This window comes from Ochotona princeps, chromosome 21, assembly GCF_030435755.1.
Source record: "Ochotona princeps isolate mOchPri1 chromosome 21, mOchPri1.hap1, whole genome shotgun sequence".
Lineage (NCBI taxonomy): Eukaryota > Metazoa > Chordata > Mammalia > Lagomorpha > Ochotonidae > Ochotona > Ochotona princeps.
Window position 1 is genome coordinate 37,136,881 of NC_080852.1, and position 19,576 is coordinate 37,156,456.

At 50.1% G+C, this 19,576-nt stretch overlaps 1 protein-coding gene across 3 annotated transcripts in view; it reads left to right on the forward strand.

The window, feature by feature from the left end:
• Positions 1 to 19,576, forward strand: part of VGLL4 (vestigial like family member 4) — a 120,126-nt gene that overhangs the window by 79,576 nt on the left and 20,974 nt on the right. For all 3 annotated transcript variants that reach the window (XM_058678815.1, XM_004581309.3, XM_004581308.4), the window contains one exon: positions 11,021 to 11,207. In XM_058678815.1, coding sequence (XP_058534798.1) covers positions 11,021 to 11,207 — 187 coding nt within the window. The remainder of the gene's footprint in view (positions 1 to 11,020; positions 11,208 to 19,576) is intronic.

Consider the following 19,576-nt stretch of genomic DNA (forward strand, 5'->3'; position numbering starts at 1 on the left):
TTTCCCAGGCCAGAAGCAGGGAGCTGGAAGGGAAGTGGAGCTGCCGGGATTAGTACCGGCGCCCATATGGGATCCCGGGGCGTTCAAGGCGAGGACTTAAGCCGCTAGGCCACGCTGCCGGGCCCCCTGATACTAACTTAATGAAGGAGGTTATAGTTGTAGTTTATTAAAAATGGTTTATTTAAGTATGGGGTAGATTTCGTTTGAGTTAGTTTTTTTTTTTAATTTTTTAAAGACATTCATTTTTATTGGAAAGATAGATTACAGAGAGAAAGAAAAATAGGGAAAGCTCTCCCATTCCCAAATGGCAGTAATGGCCAAAGCTGGACTGCTCAGGGGCCAGGAAGTTCTTCCAGATCTCCACCTAGGTACAGCAGCCCAAGGACCTGGGTTGTACTCTGCTGCTTTCCCAGACCATAAGAAGGAACCTGGATCAGGAAGTAGAGCAGCCAGGATATGAACTGGTGCCCATATGGTTTGCCTGTACTACAGGTGAAGAATTAGCCTGTTATGCCACCACTCTGGCATCGAACTCATGGAGGCTTAAACATGTGGTTAGCCTATTTACTCAGTCTTTATCTTCCTATTCCTATCCAGATAGGTTAGGGAAGGAAGTGTAGCTTTCTGGCCTTTTCAGCTCAAACAGCGACTTGGTTAATACAAAAGGAAAGATCACCAGTGAGTACTCAGAATCATTTAAGAAAGTGATGGTGGCCTTTTTGAAAAAACTGGGCAAACATAGCTGTGTGGACCTCTCCTGGCTCTCCGGCCTTTCCCTGCGGTGTGCGGACACCTGCCTCTCCCACTCTCCCTGGTAGCAACAGCACTTGCATTGCTCCCCAGCCAGGATGACATCACCCTTCTCTGTCAGCTCCTCCACTTGCCTGCACCTGGCACCAGCAGTCGCCTGCTGTTTAGTATGATGTGCTCTGCTTGGCTCACAGCCATTGGTTCTTGGATCCCTCTGCCTGCTTGGCCCTTGCTCTTTAATGCTAAAGGAAGGATGTGTCGTCCAGTGAGGCTGGCCTTGTACACAGGGCTTGCTTCCCATGCCGCCATTGTGAATTCGGCTGACCCACCGGGAGTGCTCAAGCCCACTGTCTCCAGGTGCCCAGATTCTACCTCAATTGATGTTTTCTTTTCTCTTTTTAAAAGATCCATTTCTTAGAAAGGAGGAGAGAAAGAGCTTCATCTTTTGCATTTGCTGATTCTCTTCACAGATGGCCTGCAACAACCAGATTTGGGCTAGGAGCCAAGAACCCCATTCCCATTTCTGGTGTGGTGGTAGGGACTCTAGCACGTGGGCCATCCTGCACCACCTTCCCAAATTCATCAGCAGGTGGAGCGTGGTGGCTTAACCTAAGGACCCAGGTTTGTAAGGCAGAGGTAGCTCTCAGGCATCTTCATGTTCTTCTCAGCTCCTGATATTATGCTGCAAGCATATGAGGCACCACCAGAATGGATTCTGGAACTTTTTTTTATTCTGAAATTTTAAAGATTTGTTGCAAGTAGGGCCCAGGACTCCAGTGCCCAGGTAGTTGGGGAGGTTGTCCTAAGCGGGGTCTCAAACACCAGGCCAAATGTCTGCCTCTCGGTGCTGTGGAGTGGCCCACGTCTCTTCTTTGTTAGTCCTTGGTCCTCTGTGTTCTTCCTCGCCTGGACTCACCGCACAGCTTGAATCAGGGCTCCATGGGTTCAGTCTCTAGGATGAAGTACAGGGACGCAGCCCCATTTTGCTGTCCTGTTGGTGCAGGAATCGTCACAAGAAGGGCATGGTAGTAATTTCCTTAGTGGAAGAAAATGGATGAGGAACCCTAGAACCTATTCCGGGAAGGAAAGGAGGATTTGGGAAAGGTACTGGGTGTCAGAAATGGCCTGTGTCTGCCCAGCTTGTTTGCACTGTTTACAGATGGCCTTCAGTGTGCCAGAGTTGGACTTAGAGTGACATGACTTAGGACTTTGTGGCTTTACAGTGGTGCCATGTGGTGGGCCTTCAGTAGGAACTATCCTGGAATTGTGGGCTTGGGTCTTTTCCAGGCTAGCGCTGTGCACCCTGATTCTCCCTCTGTTGGGCCTTGGCAGCTCCTAGTCCGCCTCACTGTCCCTGGGAACACAGCTCATCTTGGACAGTGTCCGGTGCTGCTCTCCACTCGCTGGGTTCACAGGGCTGCACCTGTGTCCTTAGGGAGAGTCGGGGGACTTGGGAGAGCCACGATGCGATCACATGTGTACATGTTGGCAGACCTTGCAGACCAGCATGCCTGAGGAGAGGAATGCTGCTGGCAACAGGGGACAGCACTGGTAGGGTAGCCTGGTGCAGGGCGAAGAGATGGGCAGGGTGAGGCCGTGAGACCTGCGTCCAGGCTGGGGCGGCGCTGCTGCCCTGCTTCCATCAGCTCCCTCCTGGGTGGGGGTCTGTCGTGATGAGAGGCCAGCTGATGGCCTTGGATGCCTGAGGGCAGTGGTAATGGGAGAAGAATGGGGAGGACCAGGTCCGTGTGCCTTGCTTTACCTCCTGAGCTGTGCAGGTCGTGTATCGACACAACCTGCTGAGCCGCTGCTCTCCAGTGTGCACATGAGTCATCTGTCAGTGTCTGCAGGGATTGGCTCCAGGAAACCAAACCTCACAGCGAGCAAAAGCTGCAGGTGCTCAAGTCCTTCGTTGAAAATAATGTGATGTTTGTATGTGATCTGTGCATGTCCTCCCGGGAACTGGGAAATATGTCTAGATTACTTGTAATACCTACTGCTATGTAAATGCCGAGTCTAATAGTTACAGCATATAATTTAGGGAGTAATGACCCCAGAATACGTGCATGTTCAATTCAGAACCAGTCTGCGTCTGCTTGGTTCCCAGGTATGGAATTCAGGGTATGGAAGAGCAGCTTTGTTTTCTTTTGACTGCTTTTTGTGTTGAAAAAATGTTGTATCCTGAATCAGAAACTTACTGATTTGTATTGAAGAGCACCACGTACCCTCTGATTCAATTTTCATCTCCTGCCTTATAAAGAAAAGGTGCTTACTAAACAGGTAACAGTCTGAGTGATAATCACAAGTTGTCACCCCAATACTGTTATTACCAAAGGGAAAATGTTCCTTTTTGATAGCCGAGTGTGGGCTGTCCCTTCACTGGGTCAGTGCCTCTCAGCTTCCCCAGTCATGGGATGAGCTGGCCCTCATGTCTCCTGGCCCTTAATGTTCAACTCATGATTTCCTTATGAGGAGCTGACCAAGAGCTGGTTGTCCAGATTCTTTAAGAATGTCAGTATCCTGAAAGGGGAAAGGAGCTGAGAGGAGGTGAGCGTAGCCTGACACCTGTATGGAGCAGTCTGTGATCCCCATGGGATCCTTCTGCAGCCTTCTGGCCACGCAAGCAGAAACAACAAAATCAGTAGTTTCTGGGTTGGAGTTGGATGGGCTTTGTAGGATTCAACCCTGCAGCTCAGCAGTTCAGCCCAGGGTGTCTGAAACAGGCTATAAAGAGAACAGATGTATAATGTGGACTCTGGCAAGGGACAGCTGGCTATGTCACCTGACTGACTGGCCACGGTGGGTCACTCCTGTGGGAGTGAGAGATCATATCACTCAACAGGAGGCAAGGGAGATGCTGGGGTACCCTAGTCCCTGCCTGGGCACTTTCCCAACTGACTTAAAGGTCTTCGGCTAGACCCACTCTTAAAAGTCCCACCAAACAATCACACTATCCTAGAGGTCAAGCTTGCAGTGTATGAACTTTTGGGCCACACACATATGCTCTTGGAGTGCTTGACTGGGCCTTGGAGTCCTCTGAGCTGTGAGTTGAAAGAGCAGTGCTAGTTGGCAGATGAAGGTTTTGAGCATTCTAGAGATGGAACAGAGTGGAAGCCAGCCAGGGAGCTGGAAGTGGGGGTGGTGAGGGCTCCCACTCACTGAGCACCAGTAATGTGCTGGGCACACTGGAGTCTGTCTTGCTCACTCCTTGAAGCACCTCTGGGGCCCTGTGGGATTATGGTGCCACTGTCACATAGGCTGAGACAGCCCCAGATAGTGGCCACTTCAAGACCTCAGGTTGGGGCCTGTGGAGCAGGTTATGAGTGCTCCCTGGCCAGGTTTCTGGGCATTGTGCCCTTCACCTTCCCACTTGTATGGTCATGGTAGCAACTGAGAGACTAAAGCAATCAGCCTGTAGTGGGGCTGGAAACTTTCTGGAAGTTCTCATTGGGTCTCACAAAATCACATAGGTAGGGGAAGACACTGACTTAGGAGGGCAGTGACACTGCTGGGGATGCAGTGTGGTCTCCAGAAGCCTTGCTGCCACGACTGCACAAGTGTGTGGCAGTGCGCTTTCCTGGGTGGTTGCTGCCATGCCCATACTGAGGAGAAGATGGGACTAAGGCCCCTCTGCCCTCCTCCAGCCCAGGCCATGGAGACATGGTCTTCACCAGCCGCTGGAAAGGCGGAGCATGGGACAAGTCTGCCTGCAGAGGAGGAGTGTGATGTCTTTCAGTGTGCTGCTCCCTGGTCCACTCACCCCTGCTTCCTCTGTGCTCTGTGGCTCCTCTCCAGGAAACATCAGAAAGTACATAAAAATTACGACATCTTCCTCATGGCTGCTGGTGCGACCATGACTGGTGCCAAGACAGGCTCCCCTTTTCCTGGGGGAACCCAGTCACTGCCTCATCTGAGTGTCTCCACTGTGGGTGCTCACTCTGTGAGTCTCATTTGTGTTTGGTGTAGTGGATTTTACCCATGTCATTCACTGTATCTTGCTGTGAATGAATGCAGTGGGAACACGGGATTGCTTTGGTTTTTAATGAAATCTCCAGTCACAGGAGGTAATGATTAACTGATCTTGGCCAGTTCTGTCATTCATAGGGACTTGGCTGCATCTGTTTTCTTTTCCTCCTTCCGTGTGGAACAAGGAGGAGTCTGGTGAAGGGTTTCAGCAGGAGAGCCCCGGCAGCCAGTGCCTGATGTGACTGAGCCACTTGGCTTGCAGGGCCCTCTGCACTTGGGTTCTGGGTCCTGAGCTTTTGTTGTAAGAGAGAAATGCAGTCTGCCTGGTGATGAGAAGACTTGAGCCTCAGTGGTGTTGAAGTCCAGGAAGTAGTTGTGGATCGTCAGGATGGGAGTCAGTAGGACCCTGAGTGAGGCTGGCTTCTCCCTGGCCTCCTCTTAGAGCTGTGGGTGGCCCTTTTCCTGTCCTTCCTGACTCTGGAAGCGGAGTTGTCTTGTTGCATGTCACCAGAATCACTGGTCCTGTTGACATTTTTATCAGTTTATCAGACAGCTGGAGAGCATGTTCCCACAAGAGCCTGCCCATCAGCTGGTTCACTCCCAGTGCCCCGAGGGCTGGAGCTGGACTGGTTAGGCAACATTAGAGCTGGAGATTCAATTCAGGCTTCTTGTGCAGGAGTCAGAGTCAAGCCCCTGAGCCATCATCCCTGGCTCCCAGGGTGTGCATTGGGACGCTGGAATCAAGATCAGATCCGAGAGTCAAACATAGAGGCCTGGGGACTCTGGGGCCTCAGCAGCCTCTCATCCTCTAGGCCAAACACAGATTCCTAAACTTTTTTAGAGCACAAAATATATGTTGATTCTTGTGAAATCTTGAGCCAAAATCTTCACATATCTTCAGTTGGGGGGAATATTTTAAAGAGTATTTTTTATTTGTGTATTAGAACTGCCATCATGGCTAAAAATAGCACCTGAGTAATTTTTGTATTTATTAGATATTTTTTATGTTGCACATACTCCTGTAAAATGCCAAACTTCCTTAGTTACAATTGTGAATTTAAGGGTTCAGTGTCGTAGCCTAGTGGCTTAAGTCCTTATCTTGCACACGCCGGGATCCCATATGGGCACTGGTTCTAATCCTAGAGGCCCCACTTCCCATCCAGCTCCCTGCTTGTGGCCTGGAAAAGCAGTCGACGACGGTCCAAAGCCTTGGGACCCTGCTCCCATGTGGCAGACCTGGAGGAAGCTCCTGGCTCGGCTCAGCTCTGGCCTTTACAGCCGCTTGGGGAGTGAACCAGCAGACATTAGATCTTTCTGTGTGTATCTCCTTCTCTTTGTATATCTGGCTTTGCAATAAAAATAAATCTTCAAAAAATGTGAATTTAAAACAAACACCTTAAATTGATGATTATAGTTAAACCTACTCAGGAATCCTGAAGTAGCCGTGACTGCAACTGCTCACCAGTCCCTTCAGTTGGTAGCTGAGAGAGCCATCCTGTCTCCTTTTTCGCTTGCCAGGCTATTCTGTAGGAGGACAGCAGGGAACAGGCTGCTATAGAGGTTGGCTGCCTGTGTTCTGGATACTGGGTCTCTGGAACTCCTGCTTGCTGGTGGCTTTTTGGATAGAACCTGGCAGGCTTGTGCTGACACAGGAACGCTCTGTGGTCAGAATCGGGAGAGCCATGACTTAGTAGGGCTTTGGTGAATCTGAGTTTCCTACAGTAACTAAGAATCACCTTTCTTCAGTATGGTAGAGAGACATAAGTATATGTCACATGGGTGACATCTGTCTAACAGTTGAGTGTTAAAAAAAACCAGGATAATCCTAAGGAGTATTTTTTATTTGGGTCTTACTTGGGGGATGAGAGCATCGTCTGTCGGGCTCCAGGTCACCTGCCATGCAGTTCCTCATGGGCACCCCAACGCCCGTGCCAGAGCCCAGCACCAGCTCCAGTCATGCCCAGTTCCTGCTTCAGCCCACAGCAGCCACTGACTGACTGGATGTTTCTGCTCCGACATTTCAGAGTCTGTAGCCTTTGGTCTGGTTTCTTTGACTTAGTGTTCTGCTTGCCAAGTTCACTCGCATCACAGTATGAACCAGCTCTTCTTTCCTGCAGTGGCTGTATCACCTGGTGGGCTGCAGTGTCATATCCAGGTGTCTGTAGTTGGTGCTGCTGTGCGTGCTATCGCCCAGCAGTGTGTGTGGATGTGGACTCGCTCTTTTGGGATGGACCTAGGAATGCAGTTGCAGGGCCACATGGCAGCACTGGATCCTACACCCTGAGGAACAGGTGTCCCGCTGTCCACAGGCTGCTCCGGTCTGCAGCCCCACAGCAGTGGGAGGGGCAAGGAGGGCTCTGCTGCTGTGCCATGCCCAGTGCTTGCTAGTTTGTGTTTTTTGTCATTCAGTGTGTGGGCTGTGACACCTCACTGTGGCGTTGGGTTGTAGTTCCCTGCTGCCCTGTGACATCATAGCTCTTACTTTGGGTTTGTTAGGCATTTGCGTGACTTTGACGAGATGTCTCACTCAGACCCTTTCCTGATTTTTATTTTTTATTTTTCCTGATTTTGCTGAGTCTGAAAACATTTTGTTGTTGTTGTTGTGGCTGTAGTCGTCCACATGTCCTGAAAGCTGGCTCTGTACTGCACCCAGCCCTGTCTTCCTTCACCCAACTCCTCTGAGCTGCTGCTTTGTAGCAGGCATAGTGCTGTGTGCATGGTGTCCCTGCTTCAAGGAGCATAAAACAAAATAGGAAGACTGTGGTGGTAAACTCCTGTTGATGGTTGTAAGGAAAGAAATGACTTTGAGGCTGAGGAATCAAGGAAGGCAGCCTGGAGGAAGTGGAATTTCAGGTGGCCTTTGTAGGGCACATAGACTTTATTTAGTCTGCGAAGGTGTGGACAGAACCTGGTTGAAGATTCTGAGGTTAGACAGTGAGCCCTTCATGTGGAGTGGTATCCATTTAGGGCCGAAATTTTCATGGCTCAGAAAGAAGACTATTGGGGAAGAAGATGGAAGAAGATAGCTGGGGCCACCTGCCTTGCTGTTTGGTCAGTTTTCAGAGATTTGTTTATTTGAAAAACTGAAAAACGGGATGAGACAGATGTGTCTTCTATCCTTTGACTCACTCTGCCAATGAGCAGAATTAGGTCAGGAGCCAGGATGTCCATCCTGGACTCTCACATGGGTGACAGGAACCCGAGTGCTTCCCAAGTGCATTAGCGAGGAGCTGGATCCAAGTGTGGAGTAGGAGAGTGCCAGGCCTTCTAGCGTGGCCTGCAGGAGGAGACTGGGCAGCATTTTTTTTTTAATTATTTATTATTTAATTTCATTAATTACATTGTATTATGTGACACAGTTACATAGATACTTGGGTTCTCCCACCCCTCCCCAAACCCTCCCACCATGGTGGATTCCTCCACCTTGCTGCACAACCACAGCTCAAGTTCAGTTGAGATTCCCCCATTGCAAGCGTACACCAAACATAGAGTCCAGCATCTTATTGTCCAGTCAAGTTCAACGGCTTCTTAGGTATACCCTCTCTGGTCTGAAGACAGAGCCAGCAGAGTATCATCCCAGTCAATTGAAAGCTCCAACATACCATCAGCAAAAATTTACATCATTATGGAATTAATTGACATAGTAATGAGTAACCAATATGTTAGAAGTAAATGCGAGTTCGAGACTGGGCAGCATTTTCTTGGTAACTCACATGCCACTGTATGTTTGGGAGGAGGGTGGGTGGACAAGCTGGGAATGGTGAGAGGCAGAGAGACCAGATGAATGGTCTGGGATGGTGGGGGAGGTTGTCTTTGAAAGATGCTCTCCCTAGGCTTTTTGTTTTGGGGACAAACTGTGCAGTAGACAGCAAAAAAGGTGTGTGGTTAAATAAAGTCCTGTGAAGTTCTTTGATCACGTGTTGTCCAAATGTATTTGCCTTGGGGTTGCCTGTTTGTTTTAGCCCGTAACATCCGGTGTTCATGCTTAGTTCAGTGGTGTTGATCACTTGGCTGATCACAGGTTCTGAGGGCCTCAGCGGGTCTCCTCCCTGGTAGGTGGCCCAGAGGAGTCTCATGCCGGCGTCTACCCTCCCTGAAGGAAGCCAGGGTCTTTATCATTGGACCAGACCTGCAGGGTCGCTTCTGTGCAGGAGCACTTCATTGCCCGTGGCCAGCAGCTGCAGTGCCTGAGACCAGACCTGGTGCCCTCTCTGGGCTGCCACACCGTGCCTCTGCTCCAGGCTGTGTGCCCGCTGCATGGTGTATAACAGTAGGTGTTATCTTGGTGGGTATCACTATTTGGGGATACTGTTTTTCTCTGCTGTGAGTCAGGGTAGGTGGTGCAGACCAAAGTCATTGGGCCATTGCTCCACGAAGCTGCTGTGCTTTAAGGGGCCTGTGCCTGTGCGCTAGGGACCACCTGCTGTCCTTCCTGGGTCCTTCCCCTGTCCCCAGACCCTGGCTCTAAAACGCCCTTGTTTGCCAAGCTGTGACAGCTGTGGCTGTTGCTGACTGTGTATCAGTGTGACTTCGAGGCCACCATGCAGAGTTCTGACGAGGGTGGAGTGGGGTTCCAGTTCTTTCTGTGCCATAGCACATGCTGGCACACAGACTCGCATCGATTGCCAGGGCAGTTGTTTTCCATGGCAACTTCAGCTTCTGTGCAGTTGCCATCTGATGAAATTCTGACCAAATCTCAGGGGTGCACTTGGGATTGGAGCATCCCTCCTGCTAGAGGTGTTGAGAAAGCCCGGGTGCCTGGAAAAGTCCTTGGGGCCAGGGCTACTGCCCCTCCCTTGGGGGAGCCTCTCTCTGCTGGGGAATAGAAAACAAGACACACTGAAGGGCATTTTTGGAAAGGTACCATCTCATTTATCTTAAAACATCATGATTTATGCAGCTGTGTTTCCCTTTTTAATTTTTGTAGTGTGCGTGTTGAGGGATTGTCACAGAATAAAACAAAAAAAAATTACTAAAATAGAAGTTGAGGCCTACTGAGATCATGATGCATTTCTGAATGTTGCAGACAAGCACCAGGCCTGTCCTTCAGGTACTCACTTAAAATGGAAAATTCCAGTTTGCTGTGGAGCCAAGATCTTTAAAAAGAAATCCTGACTGGAGGTGTGTTGTGGGTTGCTGTGTATTTGCTGGTGTCTGTCTTGCTGCCTGCATTGGCGACATTATTGGTTTTCTGGTAAACACAGAAGGCCCTTCCCCCTTTGCTGACAGAATGCTGCTTTTCAAGTGTGCCTGCGGGAAGCAACTGTGACCCTGTCCACACATTTGTGATAATAAGAAACTGAGAGGTGGCATAGCATGGCTGTTTTTCTCAGGCCCTACAAGTTCTCCAACGGAGTTGACTTTGACCTAATATTACTCCAGATGGAGACTGTGTGGAAACACAATTGGGCCAGCCTCAGACCAACATGTACCACACAACAAACGGGTCATTATTTGTGGGAAGTCCAGGTGCCGCTCCTCCATAATGACGGAAAGTTTGAAGTTTTCTCTTAAAATAGTATTTCTCTTTTTTCATAACTTTTAGAAAGTGTGTAGCCTTCATTACTACTGAGAAACAGCTGTGCTTCTTTAAAATTCATCATAAGGTGGTGTGTAAAGCCTTTTGAAACACTTGTGAAACCTGTGTGTCCAAGGCTGGCCCCAGTTGGGATCCTAGCAGGAGTGTCATTGGAGAAATGGCTTGAGACACTTGTGAAAGATTCCACGCTGCACCTCTGCCAGTAACAGGCATAGTACTTTGAATTTGCCATTCTTAGTGTTCTATAAAAGAGGTTTATTTACCTTTAAACAGTGTATTTGTGTTTTAACCTTGGGGGTAAACATGTGAATTGTTAGTCTCTAGGCTTTTCCTCACTGTGTAACGTGCCACAAGCTTGATAAAAAGGTGTAGTGGACAAGAAAGTGACTTAGGCCTCACTTTGGGGCCAAGTGAGTTCCCCTCCCAGGCGCCGAGTGGAAGACCCAAGAGGCCGATGCCGTTAGCCTGTTACATGAAATGTGGAGCTTGCTGATGGGAAATACTTTCTTTTCCTCTGCTATTTCACTGCCACTTTTCATTTTAAACTCTACCCTAAAGAGCATTTGTGCTAGAAAACCACGTTGATGTAAAATGTCTCATGCTTGGCAGCCAACGTGGGCGAAGCCCAAGCTCTGAGAATGGCAGGCAGCCCGACACATTTGCCAGAAACTTTCCACTGGGAGTAGTTTTGCAAGGGTCTGAGCTGGGGCCTGGGAAGGGGGTGCTTCCTCCTGCCTGGAGACTCCATCCTCTCTCTCTCTGCAGGTGAAGCTGCTCTCAGGGGAGAGCCCAGAATGCAGACCCTCCCGGTGGCCTCTGCCCTGAGCGGCCACCGCACGGGCCCTCCCCCCATCAGTCCCGGCAAGAGGAAGTTCAGCCTGGAGCCTGGCGACGATCGAGACTGTGAAAACGACCATGTCTCCAAGATGACGCGCACCTTCAGCCCCCATCTGTAAGTCCCTGCGCCGGTGGCTGTGGTTTTGGGGAGGTGGCCTGTTTCCTTCCTGCCTACCTGAGTGGTCCTTGAGTGCTTGCCCTAGGGGAGTGAGCATTTGCTGGGAGCAGCTGTCCAGAAAACCAGGCTTTCTCTTGCTCGTGGGCTGCTGGTTGTTGGGTGAGCATCTCCTTGCACTGGTGGAGGAGCGAGGCTGCCTGGCACCTCGCAGACTGTTGCAGGCTCCTTGCATTCCAGGGTTGTGCTCCCTCCCCAAGGGAAAAGTGCCTGTGTGGTCACAGCCAGCATAACCCCTGGCACTGGCTGGAGCCGGAAACCTGGGTGCTGCTTTGTGCTCTGCCGCCAGCACTCCAAGGTCAACCGTGGCAATGCCCAGCAGGGCCTCAGTTTCCTTACTTGCCAAATCCACATTTCTGTTTGAAAAATGCCTTTCTCTGCGTGCTGCTCTGGTTTTCCGTTTGTCTGTTGGCTCCATCACCCCTCCTCCGGGAAGCAGAATTCAGGCCTGGAGAGGTCACAATGCCTCCAGAGGCTGTGACTAACCTGGAGGGGTCTATGCTCCCTGGAGGAGTAGCTTTACATTGCACTCCTTGCCTACTGCCCCAGGTTTGTGTACATGCTTTCTCTCTTTTATTTTTCCCCTCAAAGATTGTTTTTTTTTTTTTTTTTTTTTTTTTAAAGAGTTCGATCAAGTGAGCTTCAGTCTGCTGGTTCACTCCCCAGTGGCCACAGTGGCCATGTCACAGCCAGGAGTTTGATCCCAATTTCCCGTGCAGGGACCTAAGGTCTTGGGCCATCCTCTGCTGCTTTCCCAGGTGCATTAGCAGGGAGCTTGATAGGAAGTGGAGCAGCCAGGACTGGGACTGTATGGGATGCTGGGTTGGACAGCTCAACCCTCTGTGCCATTGTGCCAGCTCCCTGGGTATGTCTGTTTTACTGAGCCTGAATTCTGCTTCCCTGGTGTGGGTGCCACTGCTCAGGGTGGGACGATGCAGCTGGGGTTCCCCCTGGAGGCCAAGTACCGCCGCCACTGCCACCTCAGCACAGCGCCCGCATTCCCTGCATTCCAGTCTACTCCGACTGTTGTGTTGGGTCATAAGATACTGACAGAGGTATTTATCCTCAGATAAATCATGGCAGTGTTAGTCAGAGGCTAAGCCTCCAGTCCAGGCTTGGCATCTGCTGCCCTCAGGAATCCAGCAGCAAGGCCTGCGGGACAATGAGCTCTCGCAGGCTGGGAGACAGTTGCTCAGAATGTGTGTCCTGGCTGCTCAGCAGTTTAAAGTTCATTTTTTTGCTTGGAGTTTCGTTTCTAATTCTCTTCCTATCCCTTCCCACAAATCCAATTAAAAGACATTTGGTCTTTTTTTTTTTTTTTTAAAGGAAGGCAGAGCGAGGTGGCCTAGCTGCAGTGTGTGTTGTGATAACCATGTTTTAGTTTAAATCTGGAGTCTGCCTCTTCCCAGCTGGGAGGCCTTGCACAAGTTGCTTGCTTCATCCAGGCCCAGTGTCCCTGCTTGCTGCACGGCACTGATGATGGTCCTTGTGGGGAGCTGTGGTATCAGTGTGGCCCTGCACAGAGGCACCTCCTGGCACAGGGCAACTGGTGGTTGCTCGTCTTCGTCTTTCTGCCACAGCCATGATGATGCCAGAGAATGAGAAACTACATGAGGACGGACTGTTTTTCGAGTGCCTGTGCTCATCTCTCCCCCTCCTTTGTGGTGTCTTCCCCACAGGGTCATTTCAGTGCCCAGGGCTGTGCCTGACCTGCGGTCAGTATTTAGTATTCCGCTGTAGTCATCGTTTGTATCTACTTGAATGCTCAAGCTTTAGAAAGTGTTTTTGTAACTCCTTGGGCGATTACAAATACAACCTTGAAGCATAGGTCTGTGATGACCCTATAAATAATTTGAAGCATAAATAGTAGAATTGCTACGTTTCATATACTGTTCACAACCAATGTCATTATGTGAAAGTTAGGAAAATAGAGCAGCTCTAATACAGCTATGTGAGTTTTTTTCTTCCAGACAGTTTCTTTATTGTGGTTACATACTTGTATCATAAAATTTATCATCCTAACCATTGAGAAGGTTTTGGGAGTTTTGTTTTTGAAATAGTAATTGTGCTACATCTTTGTGGGGTGCAGTATGCTGTTTTAATCCATGCGTATTGTGTAATCGTGCAGTTAGGGCAATTAGTATACCCCTCACCTTAAAACTATCCTATTTATTTGTGGTGAGAACATTGAAACAGAAGCAGAGAGGAAGTGTTGCAGAATACAGGGTACATTGTTTTCATAGTCACCCCTATTTACTGCGGCCATACCATCATTGGTCAGCGCACAGCTGTGACTTCTACCTTCAGGAGGAGAGGTCATTTACTCTGGCCACCCCTGCAGGAACAAGATGACACCTGGACATTATAGGGGACCAGGCCATGCTGCTGACTGAACTGAAGACATGTTCCTTTGGGCTGCGTTCCTTTATATTGAATGTGGCTGAGGAATTTTCTCTAGCAAATTACAGACTGTTATTTTGGGGGGAAAATGGCTCTGTGTATTTGTCTTTTTAAGGATTTTACAAAATTAATATTGTAACCTGCCTAGGATTTGCTAAGCACGCTTACTTTTCTCTCTAAAGCAGTCACCATACATTGCTGGGTAGGAGTTCTGGGGCTCTGAGGAAATGTGCTTCGACTGAGTGTCAACCCACCCTCCTGTGGGGTGTGGAGAGACAGAGCAGGGGTGGCTGCATTTCAGCCAATGAAGAGGAGGCCAGAGAGGTTTTCTTGGAAAATTCCAGTTCCTAGCCTCTTGGTCAAGCCCTTACAGTGTGGGTCATTTGTTATTAAAGTGGTAGTTCTGAGAAAGACAGTTTTTGCTTGTTTCTTAAGACCATGAACCTCTATTTGGAAGATGAGAATTCCTCTGTCTGCTCTTTGGAAGGAAAGTGGATGAAGGGTTGGGCAGGGCGCGGTAGGATTTGTCTGAAGGAAATGTCAGTAGGTCTTCCTAAGGACTGAGAGGATGGTTTGAGTCGCACGTGGAAAATACAGCACAGCGTTTGAATCTGCTGTTTACAACTGCCCACCACGAGCAGGGCCCTGGGAGCTGCTCTGATCTGTCCCCTGTGGGTGGCTGAACTCCATCTACCTGAGCCCTCGCTGGGGTCAGGAGCCAGGCATGGAACCCAAGCTAAGCCAGCTGCCCACCTCGGCTTTCATTAGTTTGTGGATGCTGCTAAATATTTTGTTTTTCTAGGACAGAATGTTCTGGGTTCATCTTGTAACCCACCTGGCCCACCTGTGGACTTGCTCACTTTTCACTGGGGTGCTGGCTCTTTTAAGTGGGGATAGTATTTCAGAGCCCAGGTATGAGGACAGGGGACTGCTGCTGTTACTGTGATGTTGCACGATGTGAATTAGTAGCTTTCTGTTACCCAGTCAGTCCTCCTAGAGTTGAGTTGTTCAATACATGCACATTAGCCACGTGTGGCAACTTAATTCTAAAATTAAACAAAGCTGAAAATTGCTCAGTTGCAGTAACTGTGTTCTAAGCCGGGTAGCCACAGTGGCTGCCATATTGGACCACACAGAACATTTCTGCCAGCCCAGAAAATTCTGTCGAGAGCATTTGGATGTGTCCTGAGTTCCTGTCTGGACTCCCATGTGAATCCAGGCTCACACAGTCCTCCTCAGCCTGTGGATTCCCTGCCAGTAGCCCCTTTTCTGCTGATATAAGAACCCTGCTTCCCAGCAATTCAACACGTTTTTCCAAGGCTCAGTTCTACAGAGTGGAATTGTCATGTGTGACTTTGAAAAGAGTTCAAGGTGCATTTGCAGTGTTTCTGTTTTTCCCGCCCACGGTCTGTATCATCGGTATTGTTACTTAAACGTTTGTATTAAGTGCATATATGTAAAGGAGTTGGATTCATTCATTTATTTAGGTTTGCAGTTTGAGGTGTTTTCCCCATCCTTCTCGTTGCTTTATTTTTTTGGCTGTGTAAAACATTAGCCTACTTGCAGAAGTCAAGTAAGCAGTGTCCCTGAACAAAGTGTGCGCTCCAGAAGGTGCCGTCTTCTCCTCCTTCACTCCCTGCCCCTGTGGGCAAGCATCCTTTTCCTTGGGGGAAATTGAGCGAACACAGGCATGATTTCTCTGTTCGTGTTTCATTCCACAGCGTGTTGTGGAAGTCTCTCCCTGCCCGCCTCCTGTGCTTGGTGCTGTGGAGGGCTCCATCGTGTGAACCAGGGTCTGGGAAGCGGTCTCCCAGGTTTGGACATTTAGGTAACTTCCAGTGTGTTGTACCTTCCAGAAATGCTGCTGTGGAGGACCTGGTGGTTGTGTGATATCTTATGTTATTTTCAATAGCAGAGAAACTCCCGGAATGAGCATCGTAGTGCAGCGTGTTAAGCCACCCCTTGGCATTATCCCCTGTCAGACAGCTCTGTTACACTGGTTCTGTTCCCGAGTGCCTGGGACCAAGTCCTGGCTGCTCTGAGCCTCTGATCCGGTATTTCTGCTAGGAGGTGATGGGTGATGGGTCGTGTGTTTGGATTCTGTCCTCCACAGGAGACCTGGACTTCCTGACTCAGCTGTCACCTGGTCTGCTACTGGATGGAGGATAACTCTGTCACTCTGCTTTCAAATAGAAAAAAGTGTTCTAAAACAAAGCTGTTGAAGGCAAATAGTTAATGTGGTAATAGGATTTGTTCTGGTGTAAGGCTTGTGGTGGTTGAACTGTGGAGAACCCATCACTGCAGAGGGGAGGGGTGGGGAGGGAGAAGAGGGCACAGAAGGGGAGGGGAGGGAGTAGAGGGGAGGGGAGGAAGGAGAGAGGAAGGGAGGGAAGAGACAAGAGGGGACAGGAGGGGAGGGGAATGCTGCTGCTGTCCTTAAGATCCTGCTGGACGTTGAGATGGAGTCTCTCTTCTCCCTCACAGTAGCATGATCCTTGAACGTGGATGGGATCTCTGTGTCTGTGTCAGCTCTCAGGCAGGGAGGTGTGAAAACAGCGTGTGCAGAGTGTTGGGATTGATCCTGTTGTATGGTGGGTCACGTGCCGGCCACCTCTCGCCCCCAGGTCACACACACCTTTAGAGCCTCAGAATGACCCTTTCTGAGGCTCCGACCCGCCATGGACAGCCTCCCTGTGTGTGGTGCTGGTGCTCAGGCCGCGGCCAGCCATTCAGTGCGTTCCTCCTCCTCGTGTAATGTTTCTCCTTTTTTGTTTTTTCTTTGCTTTCTTGTATCTGTGTCTTCAGCCTCTGCTCTTGCCCGTTAGTTACTGCTGTCCTTTGCGATGAAGAGGGGGAGAAGGAAAAGCCCAAACTGGCAGTTCTTAGAGTTAGAAAGTGGGGGAGGTTTTGAAATCAGCCGCTGGGTGTTTAGTGGAAGCTCGGTTTAATATCTGTGTAGATCAGATACTGCCATGAAGCCATGTGTAGACCTGGTGAGGAAGGGACCTGGGCCTTCCTCTGGGCTTCTTTCCTGTGCAGAGTGGATGACATAAATGGGGCTGTGCATTGTGGGGCATTCGTGCATTTTGGTGGCTCTCTTCATTCCTGACTTGGATGGATGTAGATGTGCCTGGCTTGATGGGAGTCATTTCTTCGACTCTGACACCCCACACTGCTGTCCATAGATTGCTGCATTCCCAGGAGATTTTTTATTTCACAAAGCCTATGAAGGTGAAGAAAAAATTTACATTTTAATTCAAAGTTGAGAAGAACAAGAAGCCGGATTAGAACTGACCCCAGGGGAAGCTGGGAAGGTGAGGTTGTCTAGTGCCTGAGCCTCCCAGCTGCGGGGACAGCCAGAGCTGGCAGCCAGGCGTGTTTGTGTTGGAGCTGGCAGGTGCCAGGTATGTGTCCACTGGAGGCCGTGCCTGGTGCAGCATCTGCAAGAGTGCCGTGGAGTCCTCCTGGCACCCTACACCTTCTGTGCTCTGCCCGGGGTCTCTGACGTCATGACCCTGTGAGGTGGGTACTCAACGACACTGAGGCTTTGTGGCTTGCTCAGGGTGGTACAGCTGACGGGTATGTAACAGGCCATGTGGTGGTGGAGGTCGTGTTCCCTGCTGTTTGGCTGTTAGCCAGTGGTTCTGGATCCATGGTACCTTTCCCTTGTGGAGGAGCGGAGACTTACTGGAGACCATGTGTTAGTGTGCCCTGGGGCAGGGGGCCCCGGAAGAGGTAGTGCAGGTCCCGGATTGCCGGATTGCCCGGGGCCCCTTGCCGCTTGCCAGCAGGGAGTGTGGAACTTGCTGTAGCTTAGCTGGTGAGGCCTGAAATGGGGATTTGCGTAGGGGAGAGCCCTGCAAAGGCTTTCAGTGTGCTTGAAAAAAATGCCCTTGTAATTGTTTTAATTCTTGTTTAGAATCTCTGATCCAACTTGAAGTTAGTGGTCCATTGTGACTGGCATTTCAGCCAGTTAAACCGGAGCGTTTGCATCTGCTGTGTGCACTGGAGGGTGTGTGCTTTTGTTTCTGCCTCTGAACTTCGTAATCCAAGTCCGCTGGACTCCTTCACACTCCACATGCTCCCGCTGGTTGTGTCTGCCACTTGGGGAGGGATGGCCTGCCCCTCTCTCTCTCTCCCTCTCTCCCTCTCTCTCTCTCTCCCTCCCTCCCTCCCTCCCTTTCTCTCCCTCTCTCTCTCTCTCCCCCTCTCCCCTTGTTTTTGTCCGTGGACTTGAAAGTTTTCCCCCAAGTGTTGTGCGGGTTTAAGAGGTCAGTAGCCTTCATTATAATTACTCTGAAGTGACTAGAAGCCAAGAGATCAAGTTGGCTTTATCTTTGCTTTTGTGATCCCTGCCCAGTGTGTGTGAATTATCTGTGTTTACTTTCAGAAATACACTAGATGGGAGCCTGTTCCGCACTGCAGGTTTCACTTTAGGGAGTTGCACTCTGAGAGCTGTGTTGGGAGGCTTACCGTCAGTGGGGCCTGCATCATTTGCTCCCTGTGGTGTTGTGCTAATAAAGTGTGGTACCTTTAAACCAAGGCCACAGGCCTGACCTGTATTGTGTGGGGTTCTTGTTTGTCGGGCTGGAGGCATTTTCTCATTTTCACAGTTGAGCTGAAAACAAAGGCCTCCTTATCCTTGCTGGGCTGTGCTAGGAGGAGCTGACATCAGCCTTTTCCCAGCAGGCTTCACTTCTGCTTTAAGAGTCTTTGCCAAGAGTTGTGCGGGCAGATTGCGGCCTCGCTGCTGGCACCTCTCTGGGTGCAAAAGACACTGGATAAAGAAGAGCCAGGGGAGCTGGAGTTGAGGGGTGCATGGCATGGGGGCTTGAAGGGGGCACCCTCACTGTCTGTTCCAGCCTCTGGGACTCTCATGACATCATGGATTACAGAGGTGGTGGAGGTGCAGTGCCTGCCACATGGGGTTGAAAGCAGCCCAGGGCATGTGTGGGGTCTTTTCACAAGGATACACTAAAGCTTGAAGGAGGTGTGCATTTAAGTGGATGAGCTAATAAGGCAGAGGCCTTTATTCAAAGTCTCGGGAGAGACTCCTGCCCTATCTTCCTTCTCTGGGGGGCAGGGTGTGGTGGCCTGTATGGGCTGATGTGTGGCGTTCCAAGCTTTCCTGAAAGTACTTAACCCCGGGACACAAGCTCAGCTGTGTCTGCACAGCTGAAGTCTTGACACAGTGTTGGGTCTTTGTAGCCCCTGCCAGTACTCCCTTCCCTGTCTACCACAGATCTGTGTGTGCAAGCCCTAACAATGCCTGTGTAGGGAGGTGGGTAGAGTTAGCCGGGCTTGTGGGATGCTGCCCGTCTCCTGGTCAGTGGCACTTCTCTTGAGAGCCCAGTCTCCAGGGCTGTGTTGTGTCATCTGCCCACCCCCGCCCGTGGTATTTTGATGTGGCAGCCTGAGCTGAGACAGAATCCTGTGTCCCCTTCTCATGCAACATGCCGTTAATCTTCCATAAAGCATACTTGTGTCACAAATATTGCCTGTAGAACGAGCGTTTTATTTGCTTTCAAAATTCTATTATTATAAACATTTAGCCCTACAGAGCTTTGGTGCTGCCCATCATGGCTGTAAAAGTGAAGTGGTTGTGTGATCTTTGGCTTGGTACTCTTGTGTGTCTTACTCTTTCTGGGAGCTTTGAGGCTTGAGGCATCATGGCAGCGTGAGGCCTCGTGCTCTCCCAACTCGCTGTGTCCATTCTGTAGCTGACTCAGCAGATCCTCCCTGCTTCCATGCCCACTTGCCAGTCCAGTGCTGGTCTCCACACCAACAGCTGTGTTACAGCCTCTCTCCTGCATTTTCCAATGTCCAGAGCTGCTGGCCCTGCCTTGCTTCTTGGCAGTCCCATCTGCCTTGGTTCCCAACACCCCTCCTCCTCCCAAGGCTGTGCCTCC